This window comes from Hemicordylus capensis, chromosome 3, assembly GCF_027244095.1.
Source record: "Hemicordylus capensis ecotype Gifberg chromosome 3, rHemCap1.1.pri, whole genome shotgun sequence".
NCBI classification, from domain to species: Eukaryota; Metazoa; Chordata; class Lepidosauria; order Squamata; family Cordylidae; genus Hemicordylus; species Hemicordylus capensis.
In genome coordinates, this window is record NC_069659.1 from 194317603 (window position 1) to 194340733 (window position 23131).

A 23131-nucleotide genomic window follows, 5' to 3' on the forward strand; every position below is an offset into this window, starting at 1 on the left:
TGAGGAAAGAAAAAAGAAAAAATAAACTTCCATTTTTGCTGACCAATTTGCAATCAAATTGTTGATAACCTTTTGGACTTCTTTTTTTTTTTTGGTGTTCTATATTCAAAAGGTTAAACTAAATAATAATGCCAAAATAAGAAACAACAAAAATGAAACCTGAACCCACAAAAGGGCCTTAATGAAGAAAATGTTTGTTGTTCACATAATATAACTGAATGTAGTGCCACTGAGGAAAGTTGTTTAACTGCATGCAAATACACACACACAAACACACACCAAAACCTGAAAAACCACCCCCTTAAAAATATATTGGGTTTATTCATTTAGTTCCTTAGGATGCAAACTATATGGGATTTAAGCTGGCTTTCACAAATAATTCACATCCTAAATGTCACCTTTTGAGACAATCTGCTCTGACTGGTGATTAGAAAGGCAGTGGAAACAATTTTTTAGAAGTTCAGCCAAGTCCCAAAATGCAAGGCTAAGCAAGACACACAAGGGACACGACACACACAGATAAAAAGGAAATGCCAGGAAAAGATACAAAACAAGGAAATGCAGGAAAAGAATAAAATACAAAGGAGGAAAAGTAAAGTGGGAGACACTAGTAAAGTAGACAAAAATGCCACCTCCAAGGTATGTCCTGAGTTCACTTTGTGGGTTGTTGTTTGTATCCAAGCTGTGGTATAAAGAATATGGAACGTTCCCATTATTAAAGGCATCTGGAATGTCCATTAGGGAAACAGAGCGATTTTGGCAAGCTTCCAGATCTGGGAAGTGGTTTAGCTTTTTGACAATGTCACAGGAAGAGAGACGCTTGGGAGCAGGAGGTTTCTCTTGAATACACAACTCATGGAAGAGGGGGCCATCTCTGTCCATCAGGCTTCCTCTTGACTGAGGCAGATTATTCCGGCTCTCACAGCTAGATGCCAGCAGGTCTCCTGGATGCTGCAAAGGAGGAGTCTTTCTGGAATTGCGTTGTAAGGGCTTTTTCAATCTGAACGGAAGGGGGCTCATAAGGTAGACATTTCTTGGGAGCCTCTCCCCCTGAGCATCCCCTCTGGCAGACTGCTGCTGTTCATGTCTTCGAATGGTGGTGAACCTTGTGTAGGAAGCTGGGCAGGATCCTTTACACTTGTTCACTTTGAATCTGTGAGGCCCATTGATCCTGCTGCCACTATCACCACTGTCATTGGATACATTAGATAAGAGATCTGTCTCATCAGTGCATGCAGAGTGTGTGTCCACGGGGGCCATATCACTGAATTCGGACATCACATCCTCTGTATTGCTGCAAGAGTGAGATGAGACACCAGCTAGGTTGACAATATCCATTTGTTTCAGATCGGCCTTGTGAAAATCCAGTAGGTATTCATCAGAGTACACTGAACCTTGACAGCTAGAAGTTGGTGATTTGTTTTGCGCACTGGAGAAGTTGAGTGTGGGCATCGACAGGGATCTCTGGATCAGCAGCTCAAAGGCACTGATGCGAGAGGAGACAGTATGCTTGGGGATCTGCTCCAGGTTCTCCCGGCTGGGGTTGGGCTCCTTCTTGTCTTTTAGTTCATTTTCAAACAGGGATGCAATGTCCTTCACACTGCAGGATGAAATGGTGCCCAGGTGGATTCCAGAGCGGTTGATCTGATGCATGTTTTTATATAGCATGGTAAACTCCTTTCCATTCTTCCGGGAGCTGAACATGCACCCCTTCCTGAAGCTGGAAGAGCCATACCCCTGCAGGCTCTGGGTGCTGCTGGATTTGGCAGCAAACTCTTGCGTGGACCTCATTAAAAGGTTCTCAAAGTTCTCACCTGCACCTACCATGAAGGCTTTCTTGCTATCAAAGGCGGCAAATGAGCTACAGAGGTTTTCACAGCTTTGAGTTTTCTCATGGGGTAAGAGACTTTTTTCGTCCTGCCCAGAAATAGGTGGAGCAGCCAGCCTGGGTTTGAATTTGGACGGAAGTATTTCAGCAATGCAGACTTTTGCAGTCGATAAGGGCTTCTTATGTTTATTCAGGTGACTTAGTGTATGCGTATTACTAGGGTTAAGCGTTCGACTATTAACTGAAGAGGGTGCAATAATATGAGCATTCCCACCTTTATGATCCACTGGAAAGCATGCAGAATAAAATAAACACAACCTGTTAGCGTAAGTGTGGCAAAGCTGTTGATAAAGAGGGGGAAAGGACATGCTTTGAGTTTCACGCAATGCAATCTTGAGGGAGGCAATGTTCAAAAGGAATGCAGGGAAGCGATGAAAGTCAAGCCGTGCTGCTGAAGTGCACGGAACAGCTGTGATCAGGGAGGCAATTCCTACGACATCAGGGGAGCTTCTGAATTAAAGGGAAAGGCCCAGATTGAGTCATTTCCCTGAAGGCCAATGCAGGCATGCTACATCAGCAATCTGAATGGCCAGGATATGAAAGTCAGCATGTGCCTGGACTCTGACCAGTGGTGCCATTCATGCAACATTCTTGTGCATGTTCTTGAATTAACTGCTGTTGGATGTGGGAGCATGCAACCTTTCAAACTGGAGTCAAGTCTTCATCAGAAGTAAATGGTAAGAACAAAGCTGCTAATAATCTGTCACTCCAAACAGCGACATGCTTCAAATCTACATAATCCATGAGTTGCAAGGTGAGTTCTTTTGAGATCTTACAGGTTTAAAATTAACAATCCTGAAGATCTTCCATACACTAAAAGATGAAATGGAAAAGAACAGCTTGCCATTTTGTGGGGAGAACTCCTCCCAACAGGACCACTCCTTTGCTAGCCTCTCAATCTCCTGTACAACACAGGGTGGTTTGAAAGACTTGGTTCGGAAAGAAACATCATCAACTAGGCAAATACAATGGGAACAGATCTGGGTATCTTGGTTCATTACAGATCCACAACCCCTAGCCAATGCATCATAAATGTTTGGCAAAAGGCCGTGATTAGATAACTATCTGCATGAAGAACTTGCTAAAAACAATTGTATTGTTGCTCTTCAGTGACTGTGAATTAGCTGCCTTTCTATTCTGCCCAATGAAGATATGACACAAAAACTTCATACTGTTCCATCAGCAGAAGCTAGTTTGATAAAAGGCATTACATCTTTTTTTAAAAAAAAATATCTTAATCAGTGGTCAGCAAAATGGACACTATCTGTATCAATGGTCAACAACATAAAGCCTGTGAATCAAATTTAGATCAGAGGCCATGAGACCAGTGGGTTTTTGCAGGAATCTAAAGAAGTTCAGATATTTTTAAAAAATTAAGAACAAGTTAGATTGCAAAAAGAAGACTGAAAATGAAATAGCAAAAGAAAATAAAAGGTGCAGAAGCAAGTTGTCAACATCTAATATATATATTTTTCCCCGGTTATTGATTCCTACGTTCCTATTTCAAGGATTCTCAAGGGGCAATTCAGATTCTTTACTTCAGAGAGCAGATTTTACTTCAGAGAGCAAACTGCAAAACAAGTGCAACAAGCCTGCTATTTCAATATACAATTTATGGTATACCATAGCTGAGCACCTTGATTTTATCTGGAAAGACTTGAACATGTACTTAACACTGGCGCACATGATACGTAGTGATCTGAGGGCAGAAGAAGGGTTCACCGCCACAAAAAGACTGGAGAGTAGCTGCAGCAAAGACTTGTTCTGCAGCCAGGAACACACGGAAGGCGTTGGGGAAGTGATTTTCACTTGTCCTTCAGCTTCCACAAAAACCCTTTTTGCATCCACAAGTATATTTCTGAGGGCTGTGAAAGCAAAAAGAGCTTTTGTAGTGGAGACTACAGAAAGACTACTTCTCTCCCCTTTTTGTAGGGGAAAGAAGCAAAAAAAAAAAAAAGTCACTTCCCCATCCCCCACTGCAAGTGTTGGCTGCAGACTAAGCCTTCACCGAAGCTACTCTGCAGCCTCTCCGTAATGGGCAACATGTGGGCCACTGAACTGGAATCAATGGAAGTGTATAACTTTGGCTAGAGCAGGGCTGCTCAACATAGGCCCTCCCCAGCTGTTTTTGGACTACAACTCCCATAATCCCCAGCCACAGTAGCCAGTAGCCAGGGATTATGGGAGTTGTAGGCCAACATCTGCAGGAGGGCTGAAATTGAGCAGGCCTGGGCTAAAGCATGGCTTATACCAATTACACGCAACCAAGCCATGTAAATTAGCCACAGTGCTACCGCTCGTGATGTCTTGCTGCTTTGTAATCTTCCAAGCTATTATGCACCTGCTAGTATTATTAGCTAATCTCATATAATAATCTATCAATTCTAGAAAGCCTAAGGAGGCACAGCACTGAAATAATATGCAAAACCAGCAGACAAGGAAATTCCAAATTATTTCTAGTTGAGACTATCAGTAGATCAGCAGGATGATGGGAGGAGGAAAGACCTGGAATCGTGGAGGGGAAAATTGGGTAGGGGGTTGTGAGTTCATGGGGATGTTAGGAAGAGAGGAAAATGAGGGAAGAAAAGGGGTATGATGGGAAGGGAATGCCAAACCAGCATGGTGTAGTGGTTAGAGTGCTGGACTAGTACCAGGGAGACCCGGGTTCAAATCCCCATTCAGCCATGAGACTTGCTGGGTGACTCTGGGCCAGTCACACCTCTCACAGCCTAACCTACTTCACAGGGTTGTTGTGAGGAGAAACTTAAGTATGTAGTACACCGCTCTGGGCTCCTTAGAGGAAGAGCGGGATATAAAATGTAGATAATAATAAATAGATAAACCAGAGGCAAAAGCAAGAGGGAGTATAACCAGACTGTGCTGGGAGAAGAGGAAAAACAACATAACTCAAAAGAGTAGAAGAGCAATAGGCAAAACCTTCCAAGATATGGACAAATAATGAGCTAGAAGTGAATCTGTAGCGCCACCCCCATTATCCCAAATATTTACTGGAAAATTTGCTCTCATACATACTGAAATCAAATTTAGATTTGAATCCTGAGGAAAGCAGATATTTCTTAACTGTTAGGATTAATATCTTTCCCGGGTTTACAAAGAACGTTTAGAAAACCTCTGAGCCTGAAACCAATATTCGGGGATCTGCTTTTCTGAATCCTTAACATGTATTCTAGCTTGGATTACATGAGCAGCAGAATGAAGTGAAAAAATCATGAGGTGGAAAAGTAGACTGTATCATTTCAGATTGCTGGTGGAAGATAACATTCTAAATTCTCCCTTGTTTTAAAAAAGTTCTCGACAAGTCAAACATTTTCATGCAGGAAGGAAGCTGAGCTGCAATGTGCTAGCTCTTTTACTTGCAAGGCATTTTAAACATATGCACCCACCAACTGCAGTATGAAGTAGTCCACTCCACCACCCCAGGATTCTATCACCTCATTTCCTGTATGTGTAGACCAGGCCTCTCAGGGCATATTTTTGTTCCTTTTAGGGAATCTGAGCTATTCATCAGGTCTCAAATCCTGACATGAGATGAATATGTGACAAGATCCATTTTAAAAGTTCAGCTACCATCAACCAGTGCATGATGAAGCTCAAGGATTCTTGCTTTAGAGACCTACCTTTAGTGGAAGCTGAACTGGAAGGGCGTTTGAGACCACTCAGCCCTTGCAGTGGAATATCGCCACCTTCCAGAACACTCTTATATATCTGCCTCTCATTTTCCAGTCCAGGGGAGTCTCCAGGAGCTGCCTCCAATTCTCTTTTTCCTGGGTAGTAGCTGGGGGAATATGATGAGCTAAAGGTCAGAAGGGGAGAAAACTAGTTTTCTTAGCAACCTGATAAAGTTATATAAACACAGCTAAAAGACCATACTGATGGGTATTCTGACAGTCCAATTCAAGATCGCTAAGAACATAGAATCATAGAGATGGAGGGAGCATTGCAGGCCATCTAATCCAACGTCTTACTGGATGGAGGAAATCCAGCGCTAGAGCATCCCCAAAATATGGCTGTCCAATCTCTGCCTGAAGACTTTCAGCAAGGGAGAGTCCACCACTCCCCTAGGTAATTGATACCATTGTTCAGCTCTTCTTACCATTAAAGAGTTTCTCCTATTGTTCAATCATCTTCTGTGTGACAGTCCTTCAGATATTTGAAGAATGCTATGTCCAAGTTCCAACCTCAGTCTTCTCTTCTCCTGGCTAAACCTACCTAGGTCCTTCAGCATTTCATCACAGGGTTTGTTTTTTAGACCAGCCTTACTGCAATGCCCAAAACTGTTACAACACAGCCTGCCTCCACTGCAACACCGCCACGCTGTCTGTCCATGTTGGAAAATCTGGAGAGGGTCTGGTATAAATCATAAATGCTTCTCTGAGAGAGGGTAGGATGCCACCTTGTATCAGTATCAGAGGTATCAGTAGTCCATACCTGAGAAAATCTAAATTGGAGCCCTCAGAGTTAGGTAACTATAGGCCCATCTCTAATCTCCCATCCTGATTCAACCTGAGTGGGATCTAAAAGTAATTGAGCAGATATTAAAAAAAACTTGTGAGTGTGCACATTCCCACACCTTATAGGAAACATTACTCTCAGCTCCAAACAGTCTTGGAGGAAAATGATTATCTAGACCCATTTCGAACTGGCTTTCGTGGGGACTATGGAGCGGAGACTGCCTTGGTTGGTCTAGTTCAATGATCTCCAACTAGGTATTGACAGAGGGAGTGTTGTATTGGCAATGGAAAACCCCTCTTGTATTCTGCCAAAGAAAACCACATGGCTCTGTGGTTGTCAGGAGTCGACACCAGCTTGAGGGCACAACTTTACATACATTGCCAAATATAAACAGGTTGCTCACCTGTAACTGATGATCTGTTAGTGATCCGTTGATATCCATTAGAGTGGGGTTCTGCGCCTGCGCGGAAGCCTCTCGGTATCGAGTTCTACAGCTCCTCTTCAGCGCCTGCGCCCTGCCCCACATGACCACGTGGCTATTTAAGGTGGGAGAAAGCGCAGGGACCTCAGTTCCTTGTAGACCGTGAGGCAGTCAGGTAAGCAGGTAAGTTCTACTGCGTAAGTCAGGTACTACTGCGGAGGGGAGGTTCGGGAGGTTCTAATGGATATCAACGGATCACTACCAGATCATCAGTTACAGGTGAGCAACCTGTTTATCTGGGGCATGTTCCGTTGATACCATTAGAGTGGGTGACTAGTTAGCTCCATAAGGAGGAGGGGACAGTAGTGTTATTGCAACACCCTTTTTAGGACAGCCCTCTCAAAATTTGGCTCCGCAGCAGACTGTAAGTCTATGGCGTAGTGTTTTACAAATGGCTGTTCGGATGACCACGTAGCAGCCTTGCAAATGTCCTGAAAGGATATGCCAGCCAGGTTGGCACTGGACGTGGAATGTGCCTTGATGGCCTTTGGGGGCTGTATGTTTTGTAAAGAGTATGCTAGACGGATAGTCTCTACTAGCCAGTGTGGCAGTCGCTGTCTTGATAACACGTGTCCCTTGTTCTTCCCTGGAGATGAACAGTCTTTTGGATAACCGGAAAGGCTTAGTCTTAGAAAGGTAGTAAAGAAGAGCCCTGCGAATGTCCAAAGAGTTCAGAGCCTTTTCCAGCGGTGTGGTTGGAGATTTGAAGAAAGTGGGCAATACAACATCCTGGAAGTCCGACACAATCTTAGGTAAGAAAGAGATATCAGGTCGCAGGAGAACTTTGGGTAAAAACGAGCGTAGGGGACATCCATTCGGAGAGCCGTAAGCTCACTCACCCTGCGCGCAGTGGTGATCGCCACTAGGAAGGCAGTCTTCAATGACGTTAGTTTCATAGACGTAGAATGCATGGGTTTGAATGGGGGCTCAGTGAGGGCAGAGAGGACCAGTGAGATACTCCACTGTTCAAGCGGTTTGCGGACAGGAGGGTATAAGTTAGCCAGGCCCTTCAAGAAACTCTTGGAAGAGGGATGGGAGAATACTGTCTTGCCATCTCATCCTGGAGGTCTAGATGATAAAGCCGCTAGGTGGACCTTGATAGATACATTTGAGAGTTTCGCCTTTTTAAGAGAGGTCATATAAAGTAGAAGCTCATGGACTGTGGCTTCTTTAGGGAGAAACGCGTGACGAGAAGCGTAGATGGCGAACCTCTTCCATTTACTTGCATAATTGTGCCTCGTAGACAGTTTGCACTGATTTAGCATGATCCGCTTCAGGAGTCGACTCTCCAGGCTGTTAGTTGCAGGGTTTGAACTGCTGGATGTAACAGGGGTCTGTTTTCCTGAATCAGGAGGTCCGGCTGGTTGGGAAGTCTCCGAAAGTTGTTCGAAGTCAGTCTGAGTAAATGCGGAAACCATGCTTGGCGTGGCCACCACGGGGTGATCAGGATGCACCTCACATAGCCCATCAGTAAGCGTGCTACAACTCTGCCTACAAGTGGTAGAGGGGGAAACATATAGCTACAAATTTCCAACCAGTCCAGCTGGAAGGCGTCTCCCAAGGACCGAGGGTCGTGACCCGCCCTCGAGCAGAATAGCTTGCATTTTGTGTTGTGCCGCGTAGCAAATAAGTCAGTCTCTGGCCATCCCCAAAGGCGGAATATCTGACTCAGGTAAGTGTCGTTCAGTTCCCACTCGTGCTGAGCTTCTGTCGAGAATGAACGGCTGAGGCCATCCGTTATTATGTTGTCTGAGCCCTTGATGTAGATGGCCAGTAGCGTAATACTGTTCCTGATGCACCAGTGCCAAATTGTAGGCTCAGGGCACACAGAGACCTTCAGACTGTTCCTCCTTGTCTGTTCAGGTAGGCTATCGCTGTTGTGTTGTCTAGCTGTAACTGAACAACTCTGCCGCGTAGCATTGGTAGAAAGGCCTTCATTGAAAGGAAGACTGCCAACAGTTCTAGAAAGTTTATATGTAGTTGGCTCTGTGCACGTGTCCAGAGGCCTTGAGTCGTTGTGGCATTGCAATGGCCGCCCCATCCCTTGAGGGAAGCATCTGTCGTTACCCAAACCGATATAGGTTGAGACTGGAAGGGTACTCCTCTGAGCAAATTGGACTTCTGAGTCCACCAGGACAGCGTGCACAAGACTGGACTGAGAAACCAGAAGGTGCTTTAGTGGGCTGTCCCTCAGTAGGTTGAAGGAAGAGAGGAACCACATTTGCAACTTCCTCATTTTTAGACGGGTGTACCGCACTGTCGACTTGTAAGAGGCCATTAGGCCAAAGAGGCATTGTATTTGACGGGCTGGTTGTGAAGGGTGGACCTGAAAATTGTGTATCAGAGACGCAATGGTTTGGTAACGGTCCTCCGGAAGAAAAGCTCTGCCCAGGCTGGCGTCCAGTACAGCTCCAATGTACGTTATGACGGGTACTGGAGTGAGGCTGGACTTTTTCCAGCTGACCTGTATTCCAAGGTCTTGGAGGAGGGTCAGCATATATTGTATCTGCAAAAGTAACTCGCTTTTGTCCCGTGAGGATAGAAGCCAATTGTTAAGGTAAGGATACAGTTTCAGCCCCTTTGTTCTTAGGTGGGCCACTACTACTGCCATGCACTTTGTAAAGACACGCGGGGCAGTGCATACTCCGAATGGTAGTACTTGGTACTGGTAAATTGCACTTCCTACAGTGAATCAAAGATATTTCCTGAAGGATGGATGATTCCTATATGAAAATAAGCATCCTTCAAATCTAACATCACTAGCCAACGCTCCTGTTGCAGAAGCGGTAGGATATCCTGTAACGTTGTCATGCGATATTTTTTCACTTGGACATACTTGTTTAGATGTCTGGGGTCCATTATTGGTCGTATCCCGCCATCCTTTTTCGGAATTTGAAAATAGCAGGAGTAAAATCCCTCCCGTCTCTCTGCCCATTGCACTGGTACCACAGCTCTTTTGTGCAAGAGTTCCTGCACCTCCTGGTATAGGGTTGGTGTCTCCTTTGTAAAGCGAACGCCTCGAAAGCGAGGGTGGGTTTTGAACTCTATCGCGTAACCGTACTTGATGATTTTCAGCACCCAACGATCTGATGTTATGTGGCGCCATGCTTGTGCATGACTTGCCAACCTGATGGAGTTGGTGGCTATTGGGGACGCCCGAGTGTTGTAAAGCAGTCCCCCATTGTCCCCGATGTTGTGGGGAGGCGAGTAAGGTTGCGGTACCAGGTGACGCGGTGGGCTGTCCTGGATCTCAAAGCCGCTGCTTGTTTTCTTCAGTCGGTTTTCATTGATTTGAACAAAATTTGCCTTTTTGTTGGTTACCATGCTTATTATAAGGTTGGTACGATTTGCAGTAGTTGCGGCGGTCTTGTTGCCTATATGTAGGACGCAGGCGATAAAAGGATCTTTGTTTACTCCCATATGATGTTGAGGCAGATGTGGATGTAAAAGTTTTGGCTGTAAATTTTGATTTTCTCATTTTCTCCATGGTCGCGTCTGTCTCCTTGGAGAACAGGCCTTTGCCATTGAAAGGCAATCCCTCTAACTTGTCCTTCATGTCCTGCTGAAGGGAGGCAGACAGAAGCCATGCATGGCATCTCAGAGTTATTGCTGTGGTAATTGACCTGGACTCTGATTCAGCCAGATGTTTAGCTGTACTCAGTTGCTGGCAGGTGAGGTCTGCTGCCTTTTGTAACGTTTTGCGGAATTTTTGTTTCAGTTCTTCTGGGGTTAATGCATCTCAGTTTTTTTCTAAGTCTTCCCAAATGCAATAACCGTATTTTGCCATGCAGGCCAAATAATTCACCACTTTTACAGAAAGACAGGATGTAGAATATAGCTTTCTGCCCATGACGTCCAGTTTTCTCCCTTCTTTATCGCCTAGGGTAGTATGTCTTCTTCCTGACCTGGAAGTGGTTGCACAGTCAATTACTAACGAGTTCAGAATTGGATGTTTGAATAGATATATATTATCTTGCTCCTGTACACGATAGAGTCCTTCCAAGCGCTTTGATGTTGGAGTAGATGTATGAGGTACTTGCCAAGCACATTGTGCCGCATTAGATATTATGGGTAGTAGCGGCAAAGCGACAGGCTGGGAAGACTGAGATCGCTGCATGAAATTGTAGACTGGATCATCTATTGTTTTCATTTGAGTAGAGAGATCCAGACCCAGTGCTGATGCCATCTGCTTCACATGCGAGTGATATGCTTTCAGTTCTTCTGTTGGTGAAACATGGGCTGGAGTAGCCACATCTGGAGAAGGATCAGCCTCTACAGTTTCAGAAATCAGAGGAGCCATGGTGAATACCACGTGAGTCGTCGTCGTAAGGAGTCGGACTAGAAGGTGGGACCCCTGGCAAAGTCGGGCAAGGGGAAGGTGGTATTGCCAAAGATTCAGTTTACACTGCCGAGTCGGTAGACAGCCGCAGTCTGGTTTGTGAGCCTCTATTAATAACGATAGAGTGAGGCGTTTGAGTAGAAACTGTTTTAAATACTTTAATGGGTAAGGTCGGGGTTTCTCCCGTTGCAAGTGGGCGTATTTGAAGTGGAGTAGCTTCTGGCTCAGGCCGTTGCAGTGCTCAGTCACCAGAATGGCCAGTTGTCGTATTTACGGATCTCCACACCCTATCATCCTGGTAGTCATATGTGACTCCCGGCGAAGTCGCACCTGGTAAAGCTGTTTCTGTCGATGGAGACACGGCATGGCTAAACCCGCACGTGTGTCACGGAGTAGAATTGGTGAGCTGCATAGATGTTAGAAGCCTAGGAACTGGGGCTGACAGGGGTGCCCCGCTATCATCCGAGTGTGGAAACCCATGGAAAGTCGAGGGGGTAGATGTTGAAGAATCAAGCATTTTCAGAAGAGGATCTAAAGCAGGTTCCCCTTCCGAGAGATCTTCTTCTTCCAGAGAGAAGGTCATCGGGACACGGAATCGAGGAGTCACTGTGGTCATGTTAGCGGGTGTGTTCAAAGTCGATGGACAATCCCCGTCTCTTGACGTTGATCGAGAGCGGATCAGAGTCATTGCAGGTCCCAGATCTTGAGCTGACGGGATTTTAGGTACCGATGCGGTTCCGGTTCCGGTGTTGGCGAGCACAGACGCAGCTATCTCAGCTCCTGCTGAAGATAATGAATTCAAACAAAAGAATGCAAATAAACCGGGAGATTTAACAGAAAAAGCTGTCCAAAGGTTTAGGACTTTGATATTTGTTTTCAAATGCGAATCGCCGATACAAGGTTGGTTAGCTATGACTATGTGGATTTAATTCCTGAAGCCTTGAAGTCTTTGCTCGTCCATTAATGCTGCTAATGGCTTGGTTGGTGCTTTTATCTTTTTTGTCTTAAATGCAGCTGGCAACATTTCTTGTTAATTGGCAATTATCTCTTTTTTGAGGATAAACTATCACCATCTCCTTGTGAAATGGTATTTACTAGAGCCATTTATCATACGCTGGGCATTTTGCCAGCTGATGCCGGAGTACAATTTACAAAGGGCTGGGAAAATAACAGACAGGCTACTATTACTGACTTATTTCCTCCTGTTAAACCTGTGGACGTTACAATGCTGACCCCAGTGATGGCTTTAGAAAAGACTGGGACAACACCTGACTTAGATAGGTCTCTTGGACCTTTCTGCCTGGACTTCCCAGTTACTCAGGAGATGCAAAATACATGCTCTAATTTGGCTCAAGAGATTGCTAATGCAGAGACAAGAGTTGCCAGTTCAATTAACTCTGGTCTGGGGGATATTACTTGGAAAGATACTGTTACAACGCCTCAAGTTTCCTTTGCACCCGATAATGGAGGCTCTATGTGTGATGGAGGTTCCACATGTAATCAGGACCAATGGTCTCTTGCTATTATGGAAATTATGATTAAACAGCAAGAGCAGCTTAACAGACTCGCTTCCACCTGGTCCATGGAAATCCCACTGATTAGAGCATTTCTTGAGGAGCGTAAGAACTTGCTAACTACGTTCACTGAGGCAGTTTTACAATCGACGGTTACCAAGAAGGCTGATGTAACAACTGTCGATCTTTCCTCATCTCTGCTCAATTTATCTTCAACTGTCTTATATTCAGATGAAATAAGAATAACACATTCTCCTATTCAGCTTGCCAAGGCAAAAGAAAAAGAGTCACAGAAGAAGGAAAACTCAAATACCAATATAAATACAGATAAGAACAAAAACAAAAATAAACATAAACACAAACAAAATACTAAAAATAAAAATAAGAGGTTTTCTATTGCATCAGGACAGGGCACAAAAATGAACTTTAATAGATTATTTGAAAATCTAGATGCTCCACAAAGTTCTCATGCTGGCACTAAAAACAGAGACAGGAACCGAAAGAACCGAGTAAATCAAAGGAAGAAGATGAAATCTGCTGTTAAAGGGACAGTTGAGCTTCCTCTGGAGCAAATATTGGGGGCTGAGCCCTCTACTGGGCAGGCAACTAAAACTTCTGAGGACTCAGGGTTGCTCACCAGGAGGGAACCCTTCATTTTGAGCCAGTCATCCTTACCATCTGAATTATTGAAGCCTATTGTCCCAGGAACTGATAACAGCTGCCATTTGCGGCTGGTTCCTTACAAAGCAGCTCTTGTTAACTTCCCCAAGCCTCGAGGGCTGCTACAGCAGAGTGAACTGAAGTTTCACTTTATTCATCTAATGAGAATGCTTGGCTTGACTTTCCTTACTGCCAATGATGTTCTTGATATTCAATATCTGTATTTTAACTATTATAGTGCTCGTGCTATTGTAACATTTTCTTCCAAGGCTATGGTTTCTCAACTGTTGAGCTCTCAAAGTGTGCGTCAGTGTTGTAAAATTCGAGCGACTAGAATTTTCCAGGACTGTAATATTAAGCACATTACTGGCCCTCATGATCAAATAATTGAAGTACAATCTAATAAGGTGGTTGATAGTGTAATGGATGATTTTCCACCTGAAAAGGAAGCCTTGCCCGCAAGCTCTGGGAAGCTCCCAGTTAATGAGCACCAAATAATTGAGGTACAATCTAAAAAGGCGGCTGACAATCAAATTGGTGGCCTCTTGCCTAAAGAAGAAGCCCTGTTTGTAAGTTTTGGAAAGCTCCCCGTTAATGAGCAAATTGATATTGTAACCAGACTAACTCACTTAAAAGATGCTCTGGTTAACAGAAGTTTGAATAGCGGTGTTATGCAGGAAGGGTTTCAGCCCTTTAAGGGAATGTCTTCGGATGTAACAGATCCTACGATCACCCCCCGGGCTGATGATGAGGTGGATTTTGTCCCTTTAGGCCTCTTAAATCAATCTGAGGAATTTTACCACTCAAATAATGTCTGCAGGGAGGATGATCTTGCTGCCGAGGATTCATTGGTAGCTATGCAATGACAAAATAAAATAGGGCTTCTAACGTGGAATATATGGGGCTGGCATTCTTCTATAATTGATCCCTCTTTTAGGGAGTTTCTTGCCAGCGCTGATATTATTCTTTTACAAGAAACTTGGACGTTGGATGACCTAATCCTTGATGGCTTTTTGTCTTACACACTCAAAGCGTCGCCGGGGGTGGGTCATGGTAGATGTAAAGGTGGGCTGGGCGTTCTTGTTGCCACCTCATTGCGAGCCACTCCGAGACTCCTCTCTACTCTTACACCTTTTGCCATGGCTGTCTTGATCAATTTCGGTTATTATAAACTGTTGATCATTAATATTTACCTTCATCCGCAGAATAGAAAATCACAGATTGCAGCGGTCTGGTCTGAATTGGAAAATTATATTGTAGCTCTCTTATTTGCCTTTTCGGACGCTTTTGTGGTAATGGGGGGGACCTGAATGCAAGGATAGGCCGAGATGATTTCACTTTATACTCACAACAGAAGGCCTACCCAAATAGTTTAAGGGTAGATGAACTCCCTTTTATTCGAGCCTCTAAGGATATGAAATCTAACCATGCAGGCTTGTGTCTAAGTCGCATGGTTTTTAGAGTCAATTTCACTATACTGAACGGCTCAGTCCCCAAAGATCATCCTGCTGAGTTCACTTATTTGGCAGGTTCTAAGATGAGCCTTATTGACTATTTCATTTCCTCAAGAAATCTTCTCCCTTATGTGGAGAGTTTGGAGGTCACCCCTAATTTAATAGTGACCATTTACCTATTTTTCTTTGTCTCAAGTCCCCCTTCCTTCACCCATACTTTAAATCTTTGTACCCATTTCCTGTTGAGGGTGGGGATGCAATGCACAGAAAAAGATGGTCAACTCAATTGGATCAAATGTTTAAAGATCTGTTGGCTTCTGATCATTTGAGGAATATACGTGAATCTGTTCTTAGTAACGATTCACCACCTACCCTTTTGACATCTTATAATGCCCTCGTTCTCGAATGTCAACAGCTATTATGTAGTAATACTTGTAAACCTTCTCGGCACCGTCAAATGTGTTCCCAAGCTTGGTTTGATGGAGAATGTGTCAGTGCCAGGAAAGCTCTTCATATTAGTTATCAGAAATATAAAAGAACTTCTAGTGGGCATGATGCTCAGATTCTGCTGCAGGAAAAAAGATGATATAAGCGCTTGTTATGGCATAAAAAAAGAGAAGCTGTGAGGGAGAATTGGAAGAGGTCAGCCCAGGCTGTCAGAACTAAAGATTCATCGCTATTCTGGCGCTTAGTTAAGTATCCCTCCAGTTATAATTTCACTCCGTCTAGCTGTCACATCCACCCTGAAGTGTGGGAGAAATACTTCTCCGATCTGTATAGTGACCCTAATGCTTGCTCTGAACATCTTTTTCAAGAGATTGAGTCTACACATTTGTGGGCTCCAGTTTCAATCTCTGAAATTCTTTCTTTAATTTCAAAATTAAGACCTAGCAAAGTGCCAGGGGAAGATTTTATTCCCCTGGAGGCAATTAAAAATAATCCAGAATGGTTGGCACCAATCCTGGCCTCACTTTTCACTTATATAGATAGGACTGGCCAAATCCCCAAAACATGGAGGGTTGCAGTTGTTGTTCCTATTTTTAAGAAGGGTACACGTGCTAATCCGGCCAACTATAGACCAATCAGCTTACTGAACATCATTGGTAAGCTCTATTTTCATGAAAAGTTAAAGGATTGGCTAGATTGTGAGAACCTTCTTGCTGATGAACAGGCCGGCTTTAGGGAGGGTCGATCTACTATCGATCATTGTTTCGTATTGCAACACCTTATTGAGAAATATTCCACCCCAGGTACAACCTCTTTATGTGCTGCCTTCGTAGATCTGAAGGCAGCTTTTGATTCTATTTCAAGAGTGAAGCTTTGGGAAAAACTGGGCACTTCCTCCATAGACCGTCGTTTGTTATGCCTGCTTCAAGTGCTGTATTCAGACACTTCTCTTACAGTTAGATGCAGCCTTCAAGGGCATCTAACGAGTGCTATTGTGACTCAGAGAGGTGTTAAGCAGGGCTGCATACTTGCTCCACTATTATTTAATTACTACATAAATTCTATGGTGGAACAATTGAGCCATTTAGATTTCCACCCTCCTAAATTTGCAGGGAGGCATGTATCTATTTTGCTTTACGCAGATGATGCGGTCCTCTTGTCGAGGATGCCAACTGGCCTCTAAAAAACGCTGAGCGCATTAAGTCTGTACTGCAAGAAGGAGGGTTTGGAGATAAATTTCCAGAAAACCAAAATAATGGCTTTCGCACAGAGACCTAAGATTCACACTTGGAGGATTGAGGGTCAACTTATTGAGCAGGTATCATTCTTTAAGTACCTAGGGGTAGTTTTCCATGCTGGGGGCACTAGGAAGGCCCACGCGAACTACGTAGCCTCCAATGCCCAGAAAAGCTCACTTGCCATTCTACAGTACTTGTGATCAAAAGGTAGCTATTACTTACCAGCAGCTTTTAAACTATTCAAAGCAAAGTCACTGTCCCAACTACTTTATGGAGCGCAGCTGGGGCTTTTTCCAAATATAACAACTTTGGAATGTGTAGTCAAAATTTTTGAGAACTGCCCTTAATATTCCAAGATCTGTTTCAAATGCTGCTGCCTGTTTGGAGACTGGCTTTATTAGGGTGGAGGCCAGTATCTGGATTATTATATTCTGTTACTGGCTCAAACTAATTTATCATCCAGTTGGCCTGGCTCCTCTACTTTTACAGGATGATTTTGGCTCCAGGTGGATCCAGTCTATTGAGGCTAAAATAGCTACTTTGGGCCTCTCTGTTACAATTCTGTCTAAGCTGGGATTTGATCAGGCAAGGTTGCTGGTTAAACAACGAGTGTTTGACTCCGAATGGCAAAATGACCTCGGGAAGGCCTCCAAATTTTACATCTCAGAGGAAAGAAGATATGTAGTCTCTGCAATGAATTATTTTACTTGGTTAGAATTTCCGAGGTATAGGAAAGCTTTTACCTTGGCTCGTTGCCATTGTTTACCCCCAGCAGTTCTAGAAAGGCGCTATAGAGGGGTTCCATTTGCTGACAGACTTTGTCCTTGTGGGTTGGATCAGGTGGAAACTACTGAACATGTTCTATTATTCTGTCTGTTTTACAAGGATATCCGTGAATCTTTCATTACTCCTCTGCTTTGTAAATTTCCCGGTCGACAGGAGCAGTTTTATTGTTCCTTGTTGCTTTCAGACTCAGAGTGTTTAATTACATCTATTGTGGCTAAATTCTGTGCTGCTGCCATAAATATACGTCACTGGATGGTTAATAAGGATATTTTACTGTTTTAAATTTTTATTATTACTATGTTTTCAATTTTGTTAATTTTTTTTAACTAATTCTAATTTCAGCCTGTTTTAATTGTATACACTCCATTTATTGTTATATAACTGTAATCTTTCTCTTCTGTTTTGGCTTGTGGTTGTAACATTAAAGAACTTGAACTTGAAGGTACCGATGCCAATGGGGCCTTTTCTGCTGACTCCACCAATACCGATGGCTCTCTTGGCATCGAAGGCGAAGCCTCCATTGGTATTGACGCTGATGGGGCCGTTGTCATCGGTGTTGACGCTCCATCTGGTTTCGGTGTTGACATTGACGGAGCGGTATCTTTTGGTATCGACATAGATGTCGATGATTGCGGCGTCGAGGGTCGAAATGCTAGATGTGACATCGATGTCGAAAGAGCATCTAGCTCCTGAGCCGAGCTCGGTGATGGCGTCGAGCTGGAGATCAACAATTTCTTGGCGCGTTTTTCGGTGGACGCCATTTTGTCACCTGGCCTTTTCAAGGACTTAGGGGTTTTACTGGTGGGAGTAGAGGTTTTAGACTGGGCTGAACCCAGGGCCCTCAAGCCTTGCGGAGATTTAGCCGATGTAGAGGGGGCGGATAATGCATCGTTGTATAGAGCCACTCTCAAACAAAGCTCTCTATTCCTTCTGGTCTGCTTAGTGGCGGATCTTGCAGGTTGTGGTTAGATGGGCCACCTCCAAACTATCAGGCACAAACTGTGGCCATCATGAGAGGGCAATTTCGCGTTACACTTAGTGCAGCACTTGAATGTCTTTTTTCCCTTAGGGGTGTCCATTGTACTCACTCCTTTAACCAGTCTGTGTCAAATAGGCTAAAATCCGTCCACTCCTTCGACGTTTGAAAACGGCACGCAACAGCAGGTCTAGAATGCAGTCCGAGGTAAATCCAACAGTTCCAAATCAGAAGTTCAAATAGAAGAGTCAGAAAAATGGTCCGTGGTCAAAATCAGTAGAACTATAAAAATAGCAAGGAACCAATACTAAGGAGCCGCAGAAATCACGAGTGGTCCCTACGGTGGTCGAAAAAGGAACTGAGGTGCCTGCGCTTCCTCCTGCCTTAAATAGCCACGTGGTCACGTGGGGCGGGGCGCAGGCGCTGAAGAGGAGCTGTAGAACTTGATACCGAGAGGCTTCTGCGCAGGCGCAGAACCCCATTCTAATGGTATCAACAGATCACGAACTAGATATATATGATATGTATCAGGCTGTATATTTTTAAAAGACCCTTAAGACACACCTATTCCCCCCCCCCAGGCTTTTAGTTATAATTAATTGTAAACTGTTTTTATTCTGTGAAATTGTTGTTGTACTTTGGATTATGTACATTGCCTAGAGAGAGAGAGATATCAGGCAGTGTATACATCAAAGATACACGTTCCTCTCTCCTGTGTACACTCATTTCTGCACACATCTAGTTTGACTCAAGGGCTGCAATTTTATTTAGTCACTTGGGAGTACACTTTAATGAACTCTGTGGAAACATAATAATGTTTATTATGTAAAATAAACATGCATAGGATTGAATTGTAGGTACTCCGTATTAAATTACTTTGTAGGAGTTAAAATGGCAAGAGAGAAAATAACCAGTTAAATGCTGAAGAGAGTACTGAGTACCTATGTATGATGTCCAAACAGTGTACATTTATGCTGTTCAATCATCATACATACATGTTCAAAAACCCTAAAATAAGTGACATAAAGTGATCTCAATTAAATTATACACTTTTACACAGAAAGATAAGTCTTGTATCAGTTTATATGAACTGAGGCAAAGTCTTGGGGAACTATTTCTAGGGATGTGCATGAAGCATTTCGGCAGGGTGGGGAGCCAGATCTTTAAGGAGCCAGACCTTACCTGCTCCTCCGCTGTCCTGCCACTTTTCCTGCTGTGGCGCTGCACTGCTCAGAAGTCTGCTGCTGCACACGGTGCCCATGTGCGTCCCAGCACCGTGCACAGGCTTCTGGATCATCGCAATAGTTGCACATGGCCTTCTCAGTGGTGCAGCACCACAGCAGGAAAAGCGGTGGGCCAGCAGAGAAGTAAGGACCTGCTTTACTTGTCCTTAATAGTTCCACACTTGCCTTGGTTGCCAGATTGGCTTTTTTAAAGCCAAATTTTGGGTTACGGCCCATTTGACCCACAAGCATACCCCTCAGGTTCTGGCGAAATGATTTGGCATGCTGTGCCAAAGCAATTCGGCGCATCCCTACTGAACATGCTGAATCTTTTTGTGCACATCCCTAAGTATTTTCTCATTTGGAAATAAATCAGCCCACACCTGAATGCAGCCTATTGCTAGTTAACTGACTATTAATTACAATTGCCTCTAGTCACTATAGTCAAAATAAATTCGAGCAAAAAATTAAGCACTGCTTTTTAAACATTACTCATACAGAGCAGCAATTTTATTTAATTATTTATTTATTGTTAAATTTGTATACCGCCTTTCATTAAAACAAGCCCAAGTTGGTTCAGTTAGAAAAATTAAAACAAGACTATAAAAATTACACAATTAAAATATTAAGCTAAAAAATAAAAACAGAGATCTAACTAAAAAGATTTTAAAATCCACCCCCAGCACAGTACATCCAGTGACTGTTGCTGATGTCTATCTTATGTTTCTTTTTAGATTATGAGCCCTTTGGAGACAGGGATCCATCTTATTTATTTACTATTTCTCTGTCTTATTTACTATTTCTCTGAGCTATTTTTGGAAGGGCGGTATAGAAATCAAACAAACAAGACAAACAAAATACATGCATAAAATAATCATACAAAATACAAAGAAGCAGCAGAGAAGACAATCACATAAAAGCCTGGGTAAAAAGCCATATTTTCACATGCTTTCTAAAAGCCGTGATGAAAAGCCGAGGAGTGAACAGTTATAGCAATAACTTCTCCTTTGAGTTTAAAATATTCCATTCCAATTTCAAGATCAGAAAAAACCAAACAACAAAGCTGGTGCTGAGATGGAGAAAAAAAGCTGGTGCTGAGAGAAAAAAGTCAAGTGCATACTGATTTTAAACCTCTCTCATGGGAATTCACAGAATTTTCTTGGGATTATCTCACTAGCAGACAAAGTTCTGCCTGTGTTAGTTTCAAGCCATACTTAGAACAGTACAAATACCTTCCTCCATACTCTGTGAACACAAATGAGGCACAAATAAAAGTATCCCCCTGGTGTAGTACACGTGTACTAGAATAGTTAAAGGCCCAACAATATAATTTCCAGCATGTTAAACACAGCAAAACACTAACATAAACATCAAAGAGCAGCTTTCAAAACTTACTGGGGTAAGCGGTCTGAGAAAGTGTCCAGTGGAGAGGAGCCTGCTGTACTCTGCAAGAGTCCAGACAAAGAAGTCATTGATATGAATACAGTTCAATGCAAATCAAAAGACAAAGGCTTGCTTAAGTAATTTTCCATCTATGGCTGAAGTCCTGGCCTTTGGTATTCATTACTTCCGATGCCAGCATCTGTAGAAGAGTATCCGTTTGGAGGGATTCCTTCATGTAAGTAAGAGATTTTGACATACACATTTACACACACACAGTGGGTACTTTTTTGTCTGTGAACGGCAGGTTGTAAAGAAAGCCTCGAACAGAAAAAGGGAATCAGCTTTCCTGTCTGGGGGACATATCCTCATAATTAAGTTGCCTGACTTCCTTCTGCCACCACCTTTCAAAGAAGATTATATTTCTCTAGCATAGCACATTTCACAAGGTTAAATACACACACACCATAATGCTCATAAGAAAAGTAACAGTTTGAAGCTGGTTTCTTCTCACCGGGGCGCTTTCCAGCCTAGCTGCTCATCAGCAGCAAAATGCCTCTGTTTGGGCAAGTCGCATTCGGAACGTAAACAGCAGGGGGCGCAGTCTCGCAGCAACTAACAACCCGAAAAAACCAGCAACTTTTTCATGCCGGATATTCGAAGTCCTTGCTCTATATCACAATGATTAAATTAGCAACAAGGCATTGGAAATGTGAATGGCACCCTGCTCTCTGCGTAGGGACTGCGGTGTCATGATGCAGGAAGTGTGGAAGCACACTTCCAAGATATGTCCTGAACCCCTTGTAGGGTCTAGTCTGGAAAGCACCCAGGGCAAGCAATAGAGAGGTTTAGCAGAGAAAAGGCATGTCCCATCATGGATGAAGCCAGCACTTCCTACTTGCAGCATTTCATAGTTTGCAACAACTAGATGGACTGGCTACACTTAGAATTTGTCCTATTTGTACAAAGAGAGATGGGAGCTGTAAAAAAGGAAAGCAGACCTTCCAAAAAGTTGCCTTTGCATACAGAAGGGGATTTGCCTGAGAGCTGTTTTTAAAAGTAACAAGGCAGTGGGAAAAGAATAAAATGCATTTAGATATTAAACTCTTTTATTTTATGTTAATGAAAGTTGTGTTGAATCCAGAATATCAGCCACACCTCAGTTCTATCCAGGAAGGCTGCAGCAAGAAGTGCAGCTCAGTATTAAGAAAAAATTTCTCTTGAAGAAATCCCTAACTTTTTGGATTGTGCAGGGCCCTGCAGAGGTGGGGGGTATTTGTGGGAAGAAAATAGGGATGGGCCCGGACCGGTCCGGAGGCCATTGAAATAGCCTCCGGACCGGTCCGGACCTGGGCGGCCCGGTTCGGGGGTGGGGGTAGCTTTAAGAGCGGCGGGAGGCTTTACTTACCCCTCCCACCGCTTTCCCGCTCTGGCGCCGTAATCTTCAAAGTAATTGGGGCGGCAGGGAGGTATCCTGCCGCCCCAATTACTTTGAAGATTACGGCGCCAGAGCGGGAAAGCGGCGGGAGGGGTAAGTAAACCCTCCCGCCGCTCTTAAAGCTACCCCCCACCCCAGTGCCGGACCGCAATGTGGCGGTTCCGTGCACACCCCTAGAAGAAAACAGATGTGCCACTCTCTGGAGATACACAAGATGACAACATGACTGATGCTAAGCAAGACTTTAAGTGGACTGCCTCAGCCTATTAATATGAAAAACTGTAAAAAGCTTTTAAAATATTTTGTAGCTATGAAACTCATGTGTTAAGTGGCTTTGATTTTTAGCATCACATTCTAGTACGTCTGACAGCCGCACAGCAAGCTAAACAGTTAAAACATTGCACTGTTATTTATCACAATCCTGAATAGCAATCACCCAGCAGCAAGCAAATTAGAGGAGCAGGGATTAGCAACATGAAATTAACAGGAAATACCTTCAGTTGTTTTTTATCTGATGCTTTATAAAGCTTCTCCATTTTTTCTATATCTGCCTCTAACTCAGTCTGGTAGAGGTAGATATCTTTTTCTGGATCAGTCTGGTTAAAGGAGGAAGAAGAGGAAGGAGAAAATAATTCTTAAGGTTAGACAAAACAGAGCATTTTTTGTAAAACAACAAAGAGGGTAAAGACAAGACAAAAACGCAGTACCTTTCAATACTCAAATATACAATTGGTTTAGATTCATTGCTGAATTTATCAAGATCTAGTGTTACTTCATAAATATTTAAAAATCACTGCAAAAATGCATCATAAAGTGTCATTAATGCGAAATACT

The 23131-nt window shown here is 43.5% G+C and overlaps 1 protein-coding gene across 50 annotated transcripts in view; it reads right to left on the bottom strand.

Moving 5' to 3' along the window:
* The window catches only part of SORBS1 (sorbin and SH3 domain containing 1), a 304285-nt gene that overhangs the window by 37359 nt on the left and 243795 nt on the right, over positions 1–23131 (bottom strand). For 34 of the 50 annotated variants that reach the window (XM_053307082.1, XM_053307079.1, XM_053307080.1 and 31 more), the window contains 4 exons: positions 22792–22893; positions 20875–20924; positions 5527–5702; positions 633–2114 (listed from right to left, as the gene is read on the bottom strand). In XM_053307082.1, the coding sequence (XP_053163057.1) occupies positions 633–2114; positions 5527–5702; positions 20875–20924; positions 22792–22893 (1810 nt within the window). The remainder of the gene's footprint in view (positions 1–632; positions 2115–5526; positions 5703–20874; positions 20925–22791; positions 22894–23131) is intronic. The other 16 variants (XM_053307125.1, XM_053307131.1, XM_053307123.1 and 13 more) reach the window with 2 other exon arrangements.